Raw genomic sequence first — 21,419 nt, 5'->3', positions numbered from 1 at the left:
GCGGATTAAAATTAGGGATATTGTCGCAACCGTGGGAACGATTTGAACTTCATATATGTATTCGTATAGGGTTGCCGACTTGTTTCGACCCAGTCACCAGTTGAGAGCCTTTTTTTGATATAAACCCATATACAATGTGTGCACGGCATAAACTCCCTTATAATACCGTGTATAAAAAGCTCAATAGGTATACAATAACAGATTTTGAAACACTTTGTATGTGATTATGTGGAACATTGAAATATCAATGACGCGCAGCGCCTGAAAGCACATTACACGCCATTCACCACCTCATTGTTGGCCATCGACTGACTGCCATTGTCTGTCCCGGAGTTCCCGACTCCGACTGGGTGATGGTCACTCCGGCGCAGAATAAAATATTATAATAGCTGGATCGCTTTTTAATCTAATTAGATGTGCTTTATGCGCGCGTCTGCTACTATCACTTGCCGCGCACTGCCTGGGACAATCGCACGCATCACTCTAACTCAGGGATTCCCAACGAGCCGAATTAAATCCGCATCAAGGGGTGAATACGTAACGAGTAAACAAAGTGAGAAAACTTTGACTTTTTCTATTTGTGTACATTTTGCGCAACTGCAAAGATATTTATCACAACACCCTTTATAGAAAATCATTGGATCTGAAAGTGTCATGGGATGATACAGAATTCTCATATCGATTTGAGAGCGAGGAGCGACCCCTGCTCGCAATTACACATTTTTATTGTGTTGGTTGTTTTAGTTTCCCATATTAATTATTACTATCGGGGATTTATTTTGATAAAATATAAAGGCACAAGTTGCCCGAGGTGCTACTCAATAAAAGCGCTTGTTTGCTTGATCCAATGCGAAAGGGTGAGTAAGACAGGGTGGTTTAGTTTGATTGTGTGCATATTAAAATGAGTACCTTCCCCTAACTGGCAATCATGCATATGCTTCAAGTTGCATTAAATTGGCACAATTAATCAGGATTTTGTTTAATTAAATTTTCCTGTAGTCCTTTGGAGCAACATTTATCTGCGGTTCGTGAATCATTCATATTTACATTCATTTTCTTGTGTTTTACGTGAAATATTTGAAGTTTTTAGTTGAATATAAATCGTATTTAACATTAGCATAAAGTTTCATATTTGGGTCTTAATTTCTGCGTCTGAGACACTCATTTCGTTGCAATATGTCATTACAAGCAGCGCATAAATAAGTGCATAAGCATAAATTAATATACAGCCAAACATTTCGCATAGGAACATGCGAAATGCACGAAAGACACTCGGCGTTCGCGTTTCGCGAGTATTTATTATGCGTTTTCGTCGTACACATAATTTGTCTGCGATATAGGTATATACGACCGCATTCATTGCAACTGTTTGTACTCTCTCTTTCTTCTAAGCGTCCCGCAAAAACCGCGCGCTGACGTTTGCATTAAACGTTATTAAAACGCTAAATGATTTTGTATGTCACCGTTTTTGAGCTTGATTAATATTTCACCTCTCCCCTCGAATGACGAAAACGAGTTGCAAGACTTTTCAACGCAACACGAAAGAAAAAAGACTCATTAACTTCGAAACGCATTCGAAAGTAAAAATATTCAGTTTTTATCTTTGTTTGGTAAATTAAATATGTCAATTCATCGAGATGACAAGTCAGTTTTTTTTCTGGGTGAATTTAATTAACGAGATTTGAAAAAAATATATATTGATGCATTTTTATGTTAATTACTGCAATAATACGTCCAAATGTGATAAGAAAACTGACATGGATGTCTGACTTGTCAAATGAATATGTTTTTGAATGAGACGACCGGATGGTGTCGAGATTTCCATTGCGTTTTACAGAATATTGATAAAATTGCAGATATTTGACCTCTTCAAATTACTCATGGTTCAGTAAGTTGTCAGAATGAATGTTTTTAAAACCAGAATGTATTTTAAAGTAGCATTTAGTGAAAAAATGCAGAAAAAGTGTAAGTAATTGATTTTTTCTTGTTTACTGTGATTTGCACTTTCTCTAAGATTAAAACAATTCACACAATTCTTCATTTAGTCGACTTGTCTTAGCAAAAGTTTTTTAACAAATGATTTTTCAAATTATTTTGATATTTTTCTTTTATAAAGACACAAAGCCAATGAAACCATGTCAAAAATATATCTAATACAATAAAGTAAGTAATTACCTTGTTCGATTTAGTTCTTATTGCTTATTACTACACTTATATTACATTTATTGTAATTGCAATCATAAGCTAAGCGATGGTAAAACCCACCACTTTAGACGGCGCAGGCCGCTTGCGCCACCCCAATTGCTGTCTCGTTTGGTCGGCACGCGACCGACAATTTGCGCCTCTCTTTCGCCAACGCTCTCCGAGTCTACGGCGTGCACCATGCGCGGCGATTCCGGTGTTGCACAGTGCGGGGGATCATAGCCCGTTGAGAGACGCCTGAAAACGCGCCTGAAACGCAACGCCCGATTGCGCGACGCCGCACTCACTGCACAGCCTTCGCACCGGCAACGGGAACGACGGGATTTCGAACACAATCCGTGCAGTACTAGCGCAGCAGTAGCGGCGGCAGCAGCTTTCGGAGGGAGGACTTCGGTGTTGCGCTTCAGTCGAGTGCCGCACGTCGGGGCGTATGGACGCGCAGCTTACACATCCTCGCGCTTTTACATTTTCGCGTTGTTTATCATCATATTTAACGAACAATAACTGTTTGAATTATTTACGTTTATATTCTGACATTTTGTTGGGGAGTTGTTGAGTTCTATTGGGAGTGATTTATTTTATTTCGTTTATTATCCGTCGAGACATCACAACATCAACAGCAAGAAGAAGACCTACAAGTATTCAACAACATTAAAGTAAGTAATTTATCAATAATATTTTATATAATCACTACATTTTGTTAATAATTATTTATATGAGATTATATCATGGGTCATAATAACACAACCGGCGTGGTGCGCATGTTGCCGTGCGCCAGACACGTGTTACATTTGAAATGAGATCATTTTTTACACCCTACTTTTTTAAATTTCATTGTGTTGTATCAATTTTACTTTAAAAAAGTATTTTACGATAAAATTTCAACGCGTTTCATGAGTTTGTGTCTGTGTACAGCGTGATTCTGTACGTATTATAATTCAATGATCAATTGTTTGTTTCGAGCTTGAGTGAGTTTGGTTCTCCATTCATTCACAGTGTGTTTGCGCTAAGAAAGTATATAAATTGATTAGAAATAAGTAATTTTACGGCTGAATCGCCACGACCGTAAATGTCTCGCCCGCATTACCAATACGCGCCGCGTTGAGAGTCTCTCCCTCTTTTGCCGCTTCACTTCTTGCATCTCGGCGGCATCGCGCATTTGCAGCCCACGTTCTCGGACACGTTCTACAAGAAACAAACTTTTTTAATTGGATCATTACGGCGCTGGCTGGTCATTTTTATTCGGCGATTTTTCCCCACACATTGTGTGAATTAATCCGAAACTAAATTCATTAAGAAATAACACCAACACCCACTCTATTTCTATATATATAGCAATAATAAGTTAATTAATGCTCAAGTATGCGTGATCTCCAAACACACAAGGGACCACGGTACAACAACACCGGTTAGTTTACTGCAACGCGAATACAAGTAGAGTACCCACTTCACTGAGGAGCAACACACATATAGTGCGGGTGCACGCACAGAGACCCATAAAAGCGAGAAACGAGCAGGAGTAGAGTGTTCGGGTAATTAAAACGAAATCGGATATCGACTCGCGTTCTGCTAGTTGCTTGCTGACTTTCTGTCTCTCGCCGTTCGGCCAGAGAAACTCACACAAGCAGCAATAACCGCGGTGTAACGTGCAGCGAGCGCGGCGACGGTGGCGGGAAACTCGTTCGACGGGGGCAGTTGGTAAATGATGGCGGCAGGATGCGAGAGATTGCGATCCGAAACTACAATACGAAATCAAGCTTGAACATTGTATACACTCTCTGTTGGTATCATACTGCCAGTTGTCCGAAATATTCAAGTCTAGATTATAATTCGTGTGTAATTCTTAAATTTATGCTTAAATTTAATCCTTTAGGTGGTTTTATTTGGGTTAATAATTATTAACCCTTTGGTGGTTTGGAGCAGACGGTGTTTGTGGTTGATTTACATACTGTAGGAGCCGTAGGCAAACGTGGACAGGATAGGACAACATGCAGACCGAACAAAACCTGGACAATTAATTATACACAATCAATTAACCGGTTTACTTGTAATTATCAGTACACTGTCTAATTAACCGCCGAGAGTCGAAATAGCAAATATTCAATATTCAGCTAGAAGTGGATTGGTTGGTGCTGTCTCTCGTGCCTCGACGCAGCATCACTGGGCCCTAAATTGAGCGAATTGTTTCGCTCGGCTTGCCGACGCTGTGTGTATGTACATTTAGGTAATTTCGCTGATGAGCGTCTAGCCCTGTTTTGGTATTAATACCGAGATATATAGATTGATCAATGATTAAATATAGCTTTTGTGTGAGGGCGCATAGCGCGGTTCCCTCTTTCTACCCTGCGACGGGTCCCTATCCACTCTCGGGCCACCACCGCCGCCGCCGCCGCCGCCTTCGTTCCGTTTCTCATATCTCGAGGAAGTAAATTGTATTACATCTCCCCAATCTATCTGAGAGCTAAGAAGCTGGTGTGTGGTGTAGTGAAGTGGCGTTTTGTGCTCTTGTGTGAGTATACTACGCCGCCGCCGCCGTCGGTGCCGGCATCTCGCGTCTCGCCGTCACCACGCGCGTTTCCTATCCGCTCCGTCCGAATGAGCTGGCTGTGAGTGCGTGTGAGTGTGCGGCTTGGCGTCCCCCCGAAACAAAGCAATTCCATCAGGCGATACCATCGCACATTATGACGTATTATTAGCGCATTACGGCTATTGGAGAGCGATTCAATTATTGGAATAGCGCCGTTGCGGCTGTAGCGCAATGCCGACGAGATGAGGACTCTTTAGTTTTGTGTGACTCTCTGTTGGCTTCGTAGGTGTGCATTACAAGTATATTAAAAACTCGGAATGTTTGCTTTTGTGGTAGAAGTTTTTTCCTACTTGAATTAAATGCCAAGATTCTTATTCGGGACATTAGGTACCTACTTTCTGCTACGGTCGGCTACTTTTCGAGTGACGCTTTGTCTCACTTTAATCTTTTGTTTTTGACATTTTGGCACTTCATAAATATCCTACATGCCTGCCGTCGAGTATTCTTAAGCCCTCATACCTCTTTGACCGCTTTATATTCTGACAATATTGTTATTACTCTTCTGTACGCTGTATTTTTAATATTTTTCAATAGATTATGAAATCAATTTACCCAGAACAGTAGTATGAGTTATGTTGTTTCGACTGTTGTGTTTTTTTTCAATTGGGGGGCCAGTGGTCCGCCGGGCTACTCTACAGCCACCAGGCTTACCCGAAAAAGGGATTTGCTCTTGGCCTCGCATGTTTGAAGGAGCAAAACGAAAAAAACGGTGAGTTGAGGACGTGATGGGATCCCCAGTCCTCTCTCTTCGCTCTCTCCACCCCGGACTATAATGGACTCGAGAAAAAAACAAATTTGTTTTTTACGCTCAAATAGAGAAACAAAATTGAAAAAAAGGAAACTGCGTGCATGTGTGCTGCTGCCGCGGCGTACATGCACATATGCGGGGATGGCTACTCACCATCGCACACGCTCGTCTTTCATATGGAGAAGAGAGTGGTTGTTGGCTCCATAGTATGTAATAAGGGACGTCGAAAAAGCCGAAATCACCCTGCCTCTCCCGGTCGCACACAGGCGAAGCGTGCGCCTAGTCCCAGCACGCTTACTGCAACATTGTGGTCATTTCAATATACAAGCACGAATTTAAATCAAAATCAAACAAGAAGAAAAATTGCAACGTTTTGTGCACCCAATCTTGCTGTGTGTATGTGCGTAGGAAGATACATTTCCATCGCTTGGGCGTTTGGACACTCCGAGTATTTTATGATGGAATTTAATAACATTTTGAGAGTGAATTCAATTCTACAAACAGTAATATCTTGTATTCTTGTACAGCGATTAATAACAATAATATTTTCACACTTTTTGAATCTATAATTACATTATTTTCTCTTTTAATTTAAGTTTTTCTATTTTTATTATAAACTAGCTGTTGCCCGCGACTTCGTTCCGGCAGTGTTTAATAAAAATGTAATTCGTTTTTACTCTCTTGTTCTAGACATACTCGTAGTAAGAGTCAATTCTATCAATATTGATTTTTATATTTAGATGTATAGACACATGGTATGTTGGGTTATCATAAAGAAATTTATATTTACGTTAGCAGAGACGAAAAAGGACGTGGACGCAAAGACGGGCCATAAGAAGTTGAACTGTCGTTCGCTGCCATCACGATACTAAATTTACTGCCGATAGGTATTTATTTCCCATCGGAAGGGATGCAAAAACGATTTTACCGTAGATTCGCAAATCTACAACTTACATCTATCAACCAAAACATACGTGGCGTACAAGTTGATTTAATATTGGCAATATTGCAATGATTTTAATAAAACTACTACTAAAAGAAATGATTTTGATACAAAAATCTTCAGTCTTGCCATGTGTTATTATTATTAAAGCTTGGTTTCATATTTTTGCATTTGTCTAGATTGTTTTTCGCTGAGGTGAGAAAAAAATCGCTTTGGTGTTGTCTCCTAAAGTTTTTTTTTTCTGAAGAGGACAAAAGAATGAATTTATAATGGTATTACAGTTTTCCCGGAGCAAAAGGATATCGTGTAATAAGATGAAATATTCTTTTCAAACATACATGCCTCTAGGTATATTATCATTTTTCATCAAAATAACGTTCGATATTTTTACTTTTTGTATTTATACCGAAATGATTTACGTTTGGAGCGAAATATATATCAGATTGAGGCAATCTTTGAAGTTTGTTTCATATAAACGAAATGATTTGTATCATATTGGAAATTTTGTTGCAAATTCAGAAAAAAAAAACAGTTAAAAATTAAATCAAAGACTTTCACAACTATTAATCTGCTTTCCCTTGAAACAACTAAATTTTTGTCTGCAATTATTTCAAATTGTATCTTTCTTTTTGTCTATTTTGCTTGTCCATTTAATTTTCCGCCTGCTGCCACATTGACACTTTTAATCCCACATAATGTGCGAGCACGGCTGCATAAAAAAGTGTGTTTCAATTACAAATTAAGCGGTTTTCCGATCAACATGTTTTGTTCGGTTGACGTGTCCTCTTATTGACGGCACCCCAGTGAAATCAATACGTACCATCGCACGCATTTAAACCATCAGTTTTAATTAATTCTTGTTATCCCATGCTTTTATCCATTCTCTGAATAAATGTTCAAACGTTTTTATTAGAGAGATTTAGATATATTAGCCATGCGTACGTCCAATAAATTTTTCATTACTGTTAATTTTTAGTTGTAATAAATAAATATTTGTTATATTAAAAAATAAATATGAATTTCAAGTGACCAAAAAAACAGAATTTAATAAATTAAATTTTATATTAATTTAGTCGTTGGAGATTTCAATTTTTTAATAGTTTTTATAAAAACTAAGTTAAGGCAAGTTTAACTTAATTTTATAGCCAAACAAATTTGATTACGACTGTTTAAATAAATACAATCGAACTTGAAATGTTTCCAGACATCTTTCCCCAAAGCGCAATAATTTATGGACATCACGTACCGACTGGCAGCGCAATTGCTTCGCTGCTTCTTCGGTCAGACTCCGGCCAACCTCAAATCGCTCAGCGAACGCAACAATTCTTCACGGAGGCACGCAGATACGCTGAAAATCGAATTGTAGCCACGCCAACTCACTTCTTCGGTGAGTTGGTTTCGAGCTTTGGGCTTTAAACAGATACTCCCAATTTAAGCCTTTGTTCTTCAGGTTTCACTTTCTAAAATGACTCTAATTTCCTCTCATATATTCTTCTTTCATTTTTTCTCATTCTGTTAAAGTAAATTTATAACCGAATATTTTTTCATGGAGAATTTCATCACTTGGTGAGTGTGTTCTGCTTCATTTGCTATTGAAATGAAGAAAAGCAAAAAGTTACGGGAAAATCAAGTTAAGAAGGTGCAAAAACGAACTGGCTAAGTGTATAATTTTTTAATAAAAAATTCTTCAACTGAATTAAATCAAAATTTAATTAAAATTATTTTATACATCAAAATTGTGAAACAATTTTAATTCGCATTAAATGCATGTGAAAATATGTGTCAAATATAAGGCTATTAAACAAACAGCTTTATGGCTCGGAAACTCCGATAGTATTAATTAAAACGAGCATTTCGCACGAAACGCCACCGACTGGTATTCGTGTTATTGCGCAATTAATATGCAAATCAAACAAAAAACCGATTTGCAGCTTAGACATGCCACTGAACGCAGCTTGAAAAATCACCACACCAAAACACCAAAACAAATTGCCAACATGCTAAAATAACCACTTGAAACTCAAACAAAATTTCGTAGACAAATTGATTGCGCTCGACGTTGAATAAATCTCATTAATTTTATTGCGTGAATGAAAAATCTGCAAACTTTTACTCGGCGTCTTAAATTAATGCTTAACCCTATGCGTAGTTTTGACGTTGACATTACAGGATACTATTTGGGTAAAAACTCCGCCTATAAAAAAGCTCTCCTGACAACAATAGCGTCGGGCGTAGGATCACCAGAAGAAAATAACCCAACGAGGGACAGCCGGAACGCACATTTACGTGTTTTTTTGTTTTTATAAGAAACTGTTGCCCGCGACTTCGTTCCGGCAGTGTTTAATAAAAATGTAATTCGTTTTTACTCTCTTGTTCTAGACATATTCGTAGTAAGCGTCAATTCTATCAATAAGATTAGCAATTTTAATTTAAAGAAATTATGCATATAAAGTTTTGTCAATAATGCACTTCAGCGCGCCATCTCGAATTCAAGATTAGCAATTATAATTCGAATTTTTCTCACCTTTTAAACCTTCCCTAGACCTCCACGAATAATTCAAGACCAAGATAAGATAAATCCGTTCAGCCGTTCTCGAGTTTTAGCGAGACTAACGAACAGCAATTCATTTTTATATATATAGATATTTTGATTTTTGCGAGAATAAAAAATGTATGACTGCTCCTGTTAAGCTTTTTCAAAAGTAATGTAATCACACGAAAATTTGTGTAACATAACAACCCGTACATTTGATGTGCGTGTAAAAAAAAAGAGTCCTTTATCATCGGATACGCTTGGTATGCTTTGACTCATCCCATCCGCAAATCCCTAACTAAATTGTACCAATTTGTGAACGTTAATATGTTGGTTCAAAACTCCATTAAATAATCAAGGGAAACGTAATTGAGGGATACGCTTGATTTACCCAAGCGTAACAACAATAATCCAATTAAAAAATGTTATTGCCACACACACATAATATTATTCTATGGTTTTAACTAAACAAATCCATATTATAAATCAAATACTAATAAAATTAATTAATTATGTCATTTTGTTGCAGGTAAGTGACAAGTAGTGAAACTTTGTCGCTCCTAAATGTTGCTACCACTCGAACAAAAGGCAAGTTTATTTACATTTCAACCTATTGTTTAAAATTGTATTTAGCGATTGTAATCCGACCGTGGTAAAAGTGTTTGGAACCGCAGAGGTGGTACCTTGTGTGGAGTTAAAATGTTACCTCGAACGACGCGCACATGTGACACATTTATTATTAAATCCCAGCGATATACCTATATTGGTCGTAAATTAATTTATAACACGAAATTAATTACTGAGCGCACACGTACACATCGGTTGAGTGCGAGCGGCGTGCGGCATGCTCACAAGTGTGTACCAGGGGTTCGCTCCATGTACACGATATTATTAGTATAATCGCGACACTTGTACGTACGTATAATATAAACGGACGTTGTATAGGTAAAGTATGCGGTTCTCGCAAATTCCCCAATTGCACTGCAACTACACATATAATAAAATCGTTATTTTCGTAATTAATAACTTTATCGCTTCGAGGCGTAAAAGCCAATAAAAACTCCGCATAACGCAGCTTATATTAAATGCAATTAATTAATATCATATCAACGGTGTAATTACGTGTATGCTTTGGTTATTTTGAAATTTGTCAAAAGACACAAACATTCCCCAGCACTCATTAACATTAACCTAAGCGCTTGTTTTTTAAATGCATTAGTGAGTCGCGCAAGCGGAAAACTTGCTTCCACAAATTTCATTTGAGTGTTGTTTAGTCACTTTTAACAACTTTAGTCTCATTGCGCACACGAATTGGTTGCGTTTCTGGTTGTGGGGGCCTTTTAACTTACACTCGCGTTGGGCTACGGTTTCGATTTGAAAAGCCGTCCGATTTCACGTTATTCGTCTCTCCTTTGCACCCGGTGTTCTCTGGCGTGTGCAGGCAGCTTCTACGGAAGCTTGCAAAAGCGCTTTTGCCGCGGCGACCGCCTCTCTATTTGTGCATGGAGCCGACTGAAACGCAAATTGAATCCGCTGTGTTTGCGGATGCTTATTACCGAATTAGCGACGCTTAATTACCGACGCGTTTAAATGTCTCCCTCTCTCTTTCTTTCATCTGGAGTTGTGTCGAGATATTTTGTTGGCGAAATGAATGGAAATTGTGCAAACCGCTAAAGCGCTCAACAAAAACTTATAAATATCACCGGGGTGGCGGCTAATCTGTATTTATATTTAGAAAACAAAATAACACAAAGAACTGCATAAATATCAAGGTGTTATCTAGGTAATTAGGGACATTAGTGAGTTTAGAAATTAAAACCTAGATTTAAGTACTATTTACGTTTTCGAAATAAACGGTTTCCGTTTACGCGCTGAAATATTTCCTTTTAAAGATACTCTGGGGACAATTTGTTGGCACATTTGTTAACAAAATCTGGCGATAATCTATTAACACATGGGAGGAGTGACTTGGAATGTCGTAGGATGTTTTCGAATGGATTTCACAAACAGTTTTCCCCAACTGTCAATGTTTACATTCACAAGCTGTCTTAGTGTTTACCAAGACGATAAAACTAGATAAAAAATTCAGAAAAATTTCAAGTTTTGCGAAATAAAAGCTTCTATACTTAGAGTAATAATTAGTAAGTCATTCTTGCTGCACCTGCAAGAATAAGTTACACGCCTACAGTGTTTATGCAACATATTTCAAAGAACGCCTTTCGTAAATCGACTGTGTCAAAGACTTCTCACGTTTCGAGATCTCCGTTAAATGACACAAACGGACTCTCCCGCCAGTGCCAGCGGTTGCTTGTCATCGACGTCTATTCTTGTGCACACATATTTATTCATCGTCATCATTATGATGATAAAAACAGGCCCGAACAGCTGTTTAAATACCCGTAAACAAATGGTTTCCCTTCCAGCATATGCGCTGCCGGGACGCTCAGTTTCTTATGATAATATTCATTCATTCGCAATGAGGCGTGCCTATTGTATTGTTTGTTTTACGTGCAACGTGCCAAAAAGTCGTGGTTATACAATAAATGAAAATTTTCATGTCAAATTGGCAAATACATTGAAAATTAATCGCATCGCTTCACCAATCTTATAAATTTAATTGTTTATGATTCCTAAAAAGACACTTGGGGAATACGCAGCGGATATTCGTGTTTGGGCCATAATTTATTTTAATGTGGTCATCATTTCGCGCTGCACTGGTTGGCACTTTGTCATAATAGCGCAGGCGTTTAAACTTTCATGACTCTGTGTTCGTTTTATTTACGCAACGTCTGCGGATATGCTTCGTATTCAATTACACTCGTGTATTTTGCATGTACGACAAGTGTGAAATATTAGTCGTAATACAATAACATCCTCTCCATTGCATATTTGTTCATTTTCTATCGCATCCTTCCGCTGAATCTGCCGAGCGCACTTGTCCGTCGCGCGCTCGAGCATTGTGTGCGCATTAACGCCGCAGCCAAGTAAGGAAATGAGCGAGTGATGTTTGTAATTATTTTCCAAAGCACTCGCGATGTTAATTGCATTTGCATCTTGACAGTTTCTTGTTGGTGGCAACGTCGCAACGGGTTAAGGTAAGAAGCCTGCCGCAATGAATTATTCAAGGGCTGTTTATGCGGCCTGACACTCTTAATTGGAATAACGTTCTGATTTCGGATATAGATTATTCAAGATTATATAAACTCGCGACGGTGCCACCGACGATGCTGTGCGCGCCGGCAAATTGGTAAAGCGCGTGCGGGGCTGCGAGGGGGGCGAGCTGCCTGGCTGAGTGTGCGGCTGTCGAATCGAAAGGAAATGGAACCACTGACTAGAGGAGACAAGACAGCTTTGTACAAACACTTCCACTAACAAAACAGTCAATAGACTAGAGTCAATAGATTCAATGCGCGCTGTGGCACCTCGCAAGCGGGTTAAAACCGAGAGTATCACATCGCGCGCGGCGCTGTTCTTGTATTATTCAATCCAGTTTCCGATGTTACCAATCGGCTGATTATTCAGCTCTGATTATTTCGGTTGGTGTCTTTGTACTGATATTCAAATTCACAAATTATTAAGTCTCAAACAAAGAAAAAATCAAATTCCAATAATTTTTGTTTATTTTTCACCTAAAATTAGTTTTCTGTAAAAATGAAATGAAGACGCTGCGTTGTGATGACATTTTGTTGCGTTCAGATGTGTAAACGAGGCAACGAATAAAAAACGCATACATCAAATCGAGCGAGAAAAAAAGCAACAAGCGTAAATGCGATTTTCTGAAATAAAACGCTCATAAATCCGTCAACGAATTCATTTGTGGACGTAAATGTTTTGTGTGTGCGGTTTAAGCATACACTTCACGTACGGGGCGCGACGGATGATATGTGCAGTGTTTGTGCGCGCAAGGAAAATGTAAGCAAACGTTACACATCGAGAGTATCAAACCAAAAAGCTCGCGTGCTGCGTGTGTGAACCGTTCGCCAGGCGTAAGCGTTTTCGGAGCGAACGAACAAATGTGCTTTACATCTTTATCACCCGGCTGTCTGGTCGACAGATAGTAGACTTGCATTTTTACGAGATGCATTTCACACACTAAACTAACACACTGTCCACACCGGGGTATTTATGTGTGTGTGTGTGTGGATTTCTTAGTTACGTAGTGCACTGCTTAACCGAGATTAAGAAAATAGACCAGAATTTCATCTAGCCATATCTCGCCCGGTTTCCAGAGAGATTTATTTGTACCTACTAAATAAACAAAGCCGTAAAGACCATTTTACAAGCGCAGTTTAGCGCTTAAAGTGTTTTATGCTATATAACTCGTCGTTTCAAATTCACATCCTAATTCAATTTGTTTTGGTAATGTTTTCGGCTGCGGCTGCGTCAACTGTGCGGGTGCTAAAGGTTGATTTATAATGCGATTTTAGTTGTCATATAAATTTTACTTGTCTATCACAATACTAAAACTTTAAAAATTCACAAAATTTTATTTTTCTTAAATCATTTCAAGCGGATGAGAAATTACTCACATAATCAGTAATAATAATACTGTGGGCGTATTTGCGACGTTAATTATTATTCATTTTCGTATTAATTGCGATAAAAAAAACCGTTATGCATGTCGCGCATGAAAAACAAACCAGTACACTGGCTGTAAATTTCCAAACTGCCGATGGCTGCGCTAATGTGTCCCGAATAAAGTTTACAAAGTGCAGGGCCTTTTAGCCAAATTGAAAGTAGATAACTTACAAAATGTCGAAGACTGTGGGCGAGCGCGAGCGCTTCTGCGTTGCTTCGTCAGACTTTTTCCTCTCCGCGCTTCACTCGTTTCCGTTCGCAAGAGGACGTTGAGCAGTGCCTTCCAAGTTTAGATACAAAGCAGTCTTGGTTATACACCCACCCACCCTAAATATGAGAAGCGCATTTATTTACACGCTGTTTATATCCGAGCTAATCGAAGATGACTTTATGGAAATTAAGTTTTATTAAACATTTAAGCATCTATCAATTCATATAACGCAAAACAAAATATATAAAATTAATCAGAATCGAAATATCTGAAATGAAAAGGCGATTAATTAGATATCTTTCATTCAAGTTGGATTGCACAGCATTGCGGATGTGTGCTTCCCCTTCTAGATTTATTATGTACCCACTAAAATCCAGAATTCGCAGTGATAACAAGATGTAAAACTAAATTTTATTACGGTTGTATAATTTTTATTAGTAAAAATAAAGCAAAAATCAGTTTTGTTTTTCTATGATTTTTCTATTGTTTCCAAGTCATTGTTTCCTCTCTTTCAAGTGGATAAATCGTGTTTATTGGCCAAGCATTGTATATTCCATCATATCTGATAGCGTCTCCAAGGCTATATCTTACTCGTATTCGCGAAAAGCACTAAAATACTAATAAAATGTTTGACCGCAAGCCGAGATTATTACATTAGCCGGATGCTGGCTGCCTCGACGATATGCTCGAAATTCTATTCTTTAACAATTCAATTTTCATCGAAATCGATAGCGCACGTCCAACGGAAGTCTCTTTGTGCCATCGACGCAATAATACGCTCAGCAGCCACACAATTCGGTTCACCATTGAAGACATGTTTATGCTTTTCTTAATGCTACATCACCGACTCATTAAATACTGTTTTGCATTGTTTGTAATTAAAGTTAATACTCATACGCACAGAATACACGGAGTCGCAAAGTCGATGGGTTAATTTATTACACCGCGACAAATACGACAAGCCCAAAACTCGGCACGCACGCGCATTTACTTCCAAGAAGACATTTATTAAATATACTGCAGTTTGATGAAAATTATGCATTTCCATGACATACTCGTAAGTGTAAGTGGGTGGCCATTATTGTTATTACTTATATATTTTTTGCATTGTTGTTGTAATGAAATGTCTTCCATGCTCGAAGCAGCTCGATAACAATCCGATTTCAAACCGGCCCAAACTTGCGCCGTTTTCCAGCGCATTGCTATTCTTTTCTAGCTAGTACGACGCCACTAAGCCCAGCACTCGAAGCACAAGCTCGTCATCAATACATCAGTAATACACTTACCGAGTCCGTGCATATATCAAACATCTGACCATTATCCAAATTGACTGCTGTAATCAAGTAAAAAGAATTCAATCCACTTCCCCACGCTCGTCGCTGCGGAGACAGCGGCTGCAGCGGCGACGACACCGAGGGTGATGTTTTCTGTGTGAGCCAGAGAAGGAAACACACATTGCGGCGGCAAGCGGCGGCGGCGGCGGCGGTAGTGTCTCAGTGTCTCACTCATACCCTCGCTTTGCAAGCGCGCACATATCGGAAGCAAGAAACAACAACACTTCTCGGGTATTCTCTTTACGTCTCGTTTTTGTCACTTAACTACATTAATCCGCTTTTATTTCGGTGGGCAAGCGCGCGCGTCGTCTCAGACACAAAACACGCCGAGCTCAGCAAGTTGGACACAATCAAACTCAATAACAATCAATTTTTCTCGTTTTCAATTTAGGTTATTACTTGGAAATTTTTTTAATTAAAAAATTTACGGTGTTCCATCACACAATTTCGATGGATAGCCGGAGGGGCGGCGTATATTTTTTAGGAGGCGGCGTTGTTTTTCAAGCGCGAGTTTAATTTCCTTCTAATTATGAAGAACAAAACAACCCCAGAAATCGAGTAATGTTGCGGCGGTTTTTACTTAAACAACTCGGATGTGAGCGTGTGTATCGAGGGTGGGCGAGGAAAATAACACGAGCTCGCGGTCACACAAACAACCCGGCGATTATTAAAAATCTACATGCACACCGACCGAAGAACCCCGTTGGAAATTTTTTAATTAAATTCATTTTTAATTCTGATTAAATTCATTAAATTCATAACGATTTTCGTACGCGGCGCACGCGCCACTCGCGTCTTGGTGTTAATTTCTGTTATTGACTTTTATTCGTGTTGCTGCGCGTCAACTTGGCGATTATGAAAGTCATTTAATTCGTTGTGCAAAAAAAAACAACGTTGCCGAGTACAAAGTGTACAATGTTCATAACGGTACATGATACAATACTTGAGATGTTGCTGCATGATGCTAACGCCCGAAGAGTCGTTTTTCACCCTCCGCGACTTACTAGCACGAGCCTGTGGCGGGACAAGCGCTGCAAGTGCAAAGAGGAGGAGAAAAAAGGAACTTTATACTTGATTAGTAGCGTTAAATTAAGGCCGGCGAAACTTAATTAAATTTTATATAATGAACTAACTGAGGAAATGCTGAACAAAAATAATTAAAAACCTAAATTTGCTCTCGCCACTGCCACTCTACCACACCGCCGCCGTCGTCGTCGTCGAGTTGGTGTCTCCCTTGTGCTTGCACAGTAGCTTCACTTCCTGCTACTCGACTATTGTGGACGGCGCTTGCATTTCGCCCTGTCTATAAAACAATATTGCTGTCTCCCTTCCACGATCGGCGTGGTGCGTGCACGCGCCTCTGTGTGGGTGTATAGAGAAAAGTGACAAACTTAATTAACGGGCGGCGTAGTATGGCGCAAGCACAGCTCGACTGTCACACGAAACGGTGTGCAGGGGTGAAGAGGAAAGCCTGTGACGACGCAACGCAGTTTACTGATTTCTTATCGCCTTGCATCTTACCGTTTCAACCCTTCATGCTTTGGATTACAATAGAGCTGCCCTCCGAAGTTGTTTCAACTGTAACTGAACTATAGTAAAATATTAATTTTTGTTGTTGTTGTTGTTGATTTCTAGATTCGAAGAAAGCTGAACGGCCCTTCGATGATGACGATGGACGTCTCAAAGTCAGAAACATCGAAGGCAAACACAACCGGCGGTGGCCCGCAGGAGTGCGCCGGTTGTTGCAAACCAATTACGGATCGGTATTTGCTGAAGGCGCTAGATCTCTATTGGCACGAGGACTGCTTGAAGTGCGGCTGTTGCGATTGTCGGCTCGGCGAGGTGGGCAGCACGCTGTACACGAAGGCGAACCTGATTCTCTGCAAACGGGATTACTTGAGACTCTTTGGGAACATTGGCTATTGCGCCGCCTGCAGCAAGATCATTCCGGCGTTTGAGATGGTGATGCGTGCCCGCAGCAACGTCTACCATTTGGAGTGCTTCGCGTGCCAACAGTGCAACCACAGGTTAGTTCCCTTTATCTTTCGATTTTCGGGCTTGCTCTGGACAGCAGGCAAGTATATGGGTTTTCGTTTCTATGGCCTGGCCTATGACACTTTCTCGTATACATCACACACCCATTGGGAAGCTTTCTTTACGGGTCTAAAGGGAAATCACATTCGGCGTTGAAATGCTCGACGCTTTATAGAATTATAGTGCAGACGCTCAGTCCATCGCGGGCCGACAGTGTTCCCCCATCGGACTTTTTAATATTGTATTGTGTCCACGTCTACGTTTTTAAATTTGGGAGGGTGTTTTACGTTTTTAGAGTTTACTAAATTGTGTAATATATTATTGCGACGCCCTAACCTAAAAACTACGTTTGTTAGACTGGTTGCCTAACGTAAATGTAGCCTAACAATTTCATTTTTATTTCTTGGACTTATTTTGTGTCTAAATTTAATTTAAAGAAGTATAAAATGATAATTATGGACTTTTAGCATTTCAACTTGTATTATTTATCAATGACTAGCTGTTGCCCGCGACTTCGTTCCGGCAGTGTTTAATAAAAATGTAATTCGTTTTTACTCTATTGTTCTAGACATACTCGTAGTAAGAGTCAATTCTATCAATGAGATTAGCAATTTTAATTTAAAGAAATTAATTATATAAAGTTTTGTCAATAATGCACTTCAGCGCGCCATCTCGAATTCAACTATTTAACTATAACTATGATTGAATCTCAATATCAAATTTTATTCTATAGAAAAGAGCTGTTTTGAGGACTTTCCCAGCAATTATTCAAATTTTCTCAGACATACTCGTTCAATGAGATTAGCAATTTTAATTTAAAGAAATTAATTATATAAAGTTTTGTCAATAATGCACTTCAGCGCGCCATCTCGAATTCAACTATTTAACTATAACTATGATTGAATCTCAATATCAAATTTTATTCTATAGAAAAGAGCTGTTTTGAGGACTTTCCCAGCAATTATTCAAATTTTTCTCACCTTTTAAACCTTCCCTAGACCTCCACGAATAATTCAAGACCAAGATAAGATAAATCCGTTCTGCCGTTCTCGAGTTTTAGCGAGACTAACGAACAGCAATTCATTTATATATATATATATAGATATGAATTTTACGGTCTTTTCTCTTACTTATGACTTAATACACACATGGTGTACCAACATATTAAAAATGTTGATGATGAGTCAAATATTGCAGTGTGAAAATAGGCGTATTTTAGCGTTAATCTAGCATTATATTCAATTATAATGCAAGAGCGAATAACGATTGAACACGCTCGAAATCGGAAAATTGCGCATTATTGTTTGTGTGTATTTGGTTTGGCGATTTCGTCCGGTAGGTAGCCGTAGCACGCGTTTGCTTTTTTTAATTTCCGTATTGTTTGAACGGCGGAATTTTATTGTGCCCGTTTATCAGAATGCGCGCCGCGACACGCGTGGTGTGTGTTTGCATGAGTGTAATGGTGGCATAAACCCAATTGCACGAAAAATTGTCGACTGTTCGCGCGCTTTCCATCGATGCATAAATAAATAAATAAATAACAAATGTATTATAGTCGGCGCGCACACACAACGCAACACAGAAACGTGTTACACCGGGCAAGATACGGTCGTGTCCCCGGCGCATCCACCAACACGACGCGACTCCGTTCATATTCATAAATGCATGAATTCATGCGTTAGGCGTTCGTCGCTGTTTGTGCACATATCTCCCGCCAGTTGTGAATGCACATTGTGTTGAACGCTTTCTCTCACCTCCCCACGTTAGAAGAGATTTTATTGTGCTCACACACCGAGTGTTTCCATTTCTTTCTATTTGACTTCACTTTAAAAGTTAATTATTTATTTTGTAGATTTAACTAGTTACAAATAAATATTATTAGGTTATGTTTTTTTTTTTTTTGGACTAAAATACTTTGTCAAACACTCGTCATTGAAGCTATTTCAAACAATACGAAAGGACAATCATCAACCGCCCCCACCTTCTTTTCCCTGACGCGCTTTCCCCGTTGTTGGACTTTTGCGACCGCGAGATACCACCAGTGCGCAGATTTAATTTGTACAAACATAAATTTAACAATCATGTAAACAATGGGCCGGTTTATCGCGATGTTCAGATTTCGACTTTATGGACGCATTTAGCCGGAAAGTGCGGGACTAATAAACGACGATGAATAGGGGGACGTTATTGCAGGTTGTGCCCGTACAACATGCCATTGTTGTGTATTACCTTACTGATCTATCTGCGAGCGAACAGAACGACCGAACATTGTGTGCAGTTAGATAGATGCCCAGGCCAGCATGGATTTTCGTTGTCGGAATAAAATGAAAATTGAAACGGTCAAAGTTGACATTTTCTATCTAGCGCATTGACGAAATTATCATAGACTTTTGATGTTCCCTGCGTATTCATATCAACACATTGCTTTATATGATAGAATATTTGGCGAATTTTAATTTTTGTTTTTGACCATTGAAATTTGTTTGCTTCCTGCTTGGACTACCTCAGTTTATCTCCAAGGTTCCTGTTTGGGCCTCTCTCAGTGTTTCGCGCTTGTTTATTTGGGGTTTAGTTCCGTTTTATGGAGATAAATGGCGCGTGTAATTGTCTCGTCAGACACCCTCGGGGCATTCGGGCGTCGTTTCGCAATTTGATTGATATTCCTAGGACACGCCGCGAGGAATGTTTTTATAATGCCCTCAGCGCGCCCCTGATGTCGATTGGCACCGCCGTAAACGACACGGATTTTATATTTTACATGTTTAGAGATTCACACTGTGCAAGTGCCACTTCTTGTGGTTTACTCCTACTTATATTTCAACACACGTGTTCATTCTTTGAATATTTTATACTACAATGCGCAATGTTTCTCTGAAAGTCATCGTTATGTTACAGATTTTGTGTGGGTGATAGATTTTATTTGTGTGAGAATAAAATCCTCTGCGAATATGATTACGAAGAACGTCTAGTCTTTGCGAATATGGCGTATAACCCTCCGCCACTTTCGCACCTCAAGCGCCAAACAGCAATTCCACCGGTAAACATTATTTACTTTGTTTTGTAGTATAGTGTAATAGAGTCAACTAATATATTCACGCTATATAATCTTGTGTGGTTTGTGTTTGTTTGTCAACAGCCGTCAACGTTACCTAGTCAAATGATGAATGGGCATCGACCGCCTGTTCAATCGTCGAACGGCGATCATAACAATAACATGTCCGGTTCTGGACAGCCGGGTCACCCCAACTCAATGGCGAATCAGCAGTTTGCATCCGCAGGTCATTTAAAATCGTCGCCGATGTCTCTCGGCGCGACTAGCTGAAGAATGCATTGAAGAGGTTCCAGCGCCCCTTCGTTACACACCAAAATCGATGTTGAAACGCTCGAAACATGTAAATAGTTTGTTAATTAATGCTCAACTACTCTACCTACTCAATCATAGACACAAAATGGACATTTTGAGCAATTAACATTAGCAACAACTTACTTAAACCACGTTCAGTGCAATATAAAAGAAAATATGTTAAAGAGTCGCGAGTGTTACCCATGAACAAGACAATCGACCGTATTTGCATATACTTAAACCGAATGTGTATATTGTACATAGCCACGTTGTTTAGCATTTAACGTTCATGTTACTAGTATACCAAAAAGAATGCTATGATCGAGGAAGTGATGCAACACCATGCATACCATGTTAATTGGTTTGCATATAGTGAAGGAGCACTCAATATAAGCTTCTCCATTGTCCAAAGTGTTTGTTAAAAATTATTATTGTTATGCGACTGATTTATTTCTCATGCGTTATGTTGACAGTGCGATTATTTAATTTGTTCAAATTTCCTGAATGGATAATGGTCATTATCTTTGTCTGGATTGACTGTCATAGGTGCCAATTTACTTTGTTCGTTTATAAACCAAGTTACAAATAGACACGAAAGTATAGCCAATGTAAATAGTACCTAAATACCATACTTCTACTTGTCTTGTCATGCCAATGATTATGACCAAAGATATAATAAAAATCAATTTATAACATACAGCAAGTGGTGTTTTAAACTCTTACCTCGTTTCTTACTTTACAGAATCACCGCACACAAAGATATTAACCTTTAAATATCATTTTACTCTATAATTTTCATTTCCGCGCGTTTAAATGACGATACTTTATATGCTGCATATAATTCTAAAAATATCTTGTTTTACATGGGGATATATCTGCGCGTTCCGAAGTTACTATTTAAGTTGG

The 21,419-nt window shown here is 39.0% G+C and overlaps 1 protein-coding gene across 2 annotated transcripts; it reads left to right on the top strand.

Moving 5' to 3' along the window:
* The first annotated feature begins 2,440 nt into the window (after positions 1–2,440).
* On the top strand, positions 2,441–21,210 carry LOC135792367 (LIM domain only protein 3-like). Of its 2 annotated transcripts, XM_065302993.1 has the most exons (5): positions 2,441–2,858; positions 9,543–9,601; positions 16,772–17,163; positions 20,066–20,207; positions 20,307–21,210. In XM_065302993.1, exons 2-5 carry the CDS (start codon positions 9,578–9,580, stop codon positions 20,490–20,492), a joined length of 744 nt encoding a protein of 247 aa, XP_065159065.1. In that variant the 5' UTR covers positions 2,441–2,858; positions 9,543–9,577; the 3' UTR covers positions 20,493–21,210. The 2 variants fall into 2 exon arrangements, with proteins under 2 accessions (XP_065159065.1, XP_065159066.1); XM_065302994.1 differs by lacking the exon at positions 9,543–9,601 and having other exon boundaries at positions 2,443–2,858.
* The last annotated feature ends 209 nt before the right edge of the window (positions 21,211–21,419 follow it).

The sequence above is a fragment of the Atheta coriaria genome, unplaced genomic scaffold (genome assembly GCF_025399875.1).
Source record: "Atheta coriaria isolate IRGN ID8LTWV9N9 unplaced genomic scaffold, Caltech_Dcor_3.1 hic_scaffold_5_pilon, whole genome shotgun sequence".
NCBI lineage: Eukaryota > Metazoa > Arthropoda > Insecta > Coleoptera > Staphylinidae > Dalotia > Dalotia coriaria.
This window is presented reverse-complemented; position numbering and strand designations above follow the sequence as displayed.

What these genes read in the sequence shown, in the direction of transcription:
- LOC135792367 (XM_065302993.1), top strand. Translation starts at nt 9,578, where the DNA reads ATGTTGCTACCACTCGAACAAAAG. An exon ending in TGCTACCACTCGAACAAAAG is followed by an intron (nt 9,602 to 16,771) that starts GCAAGTTTATTT and finishes GTTGATTTCTAG; the next exon opens with ATTCGAAGAAAGCTGAACGG. An exon ending in TGCCAACAGTGCAACCACAG is followed by an intron (nt 17,164 to 20,065) that starts GTTAGTTCCCTT and finishes GTTATGTTACAG; the next exon opens with ATTTTGTGTGGGTGATAGAT.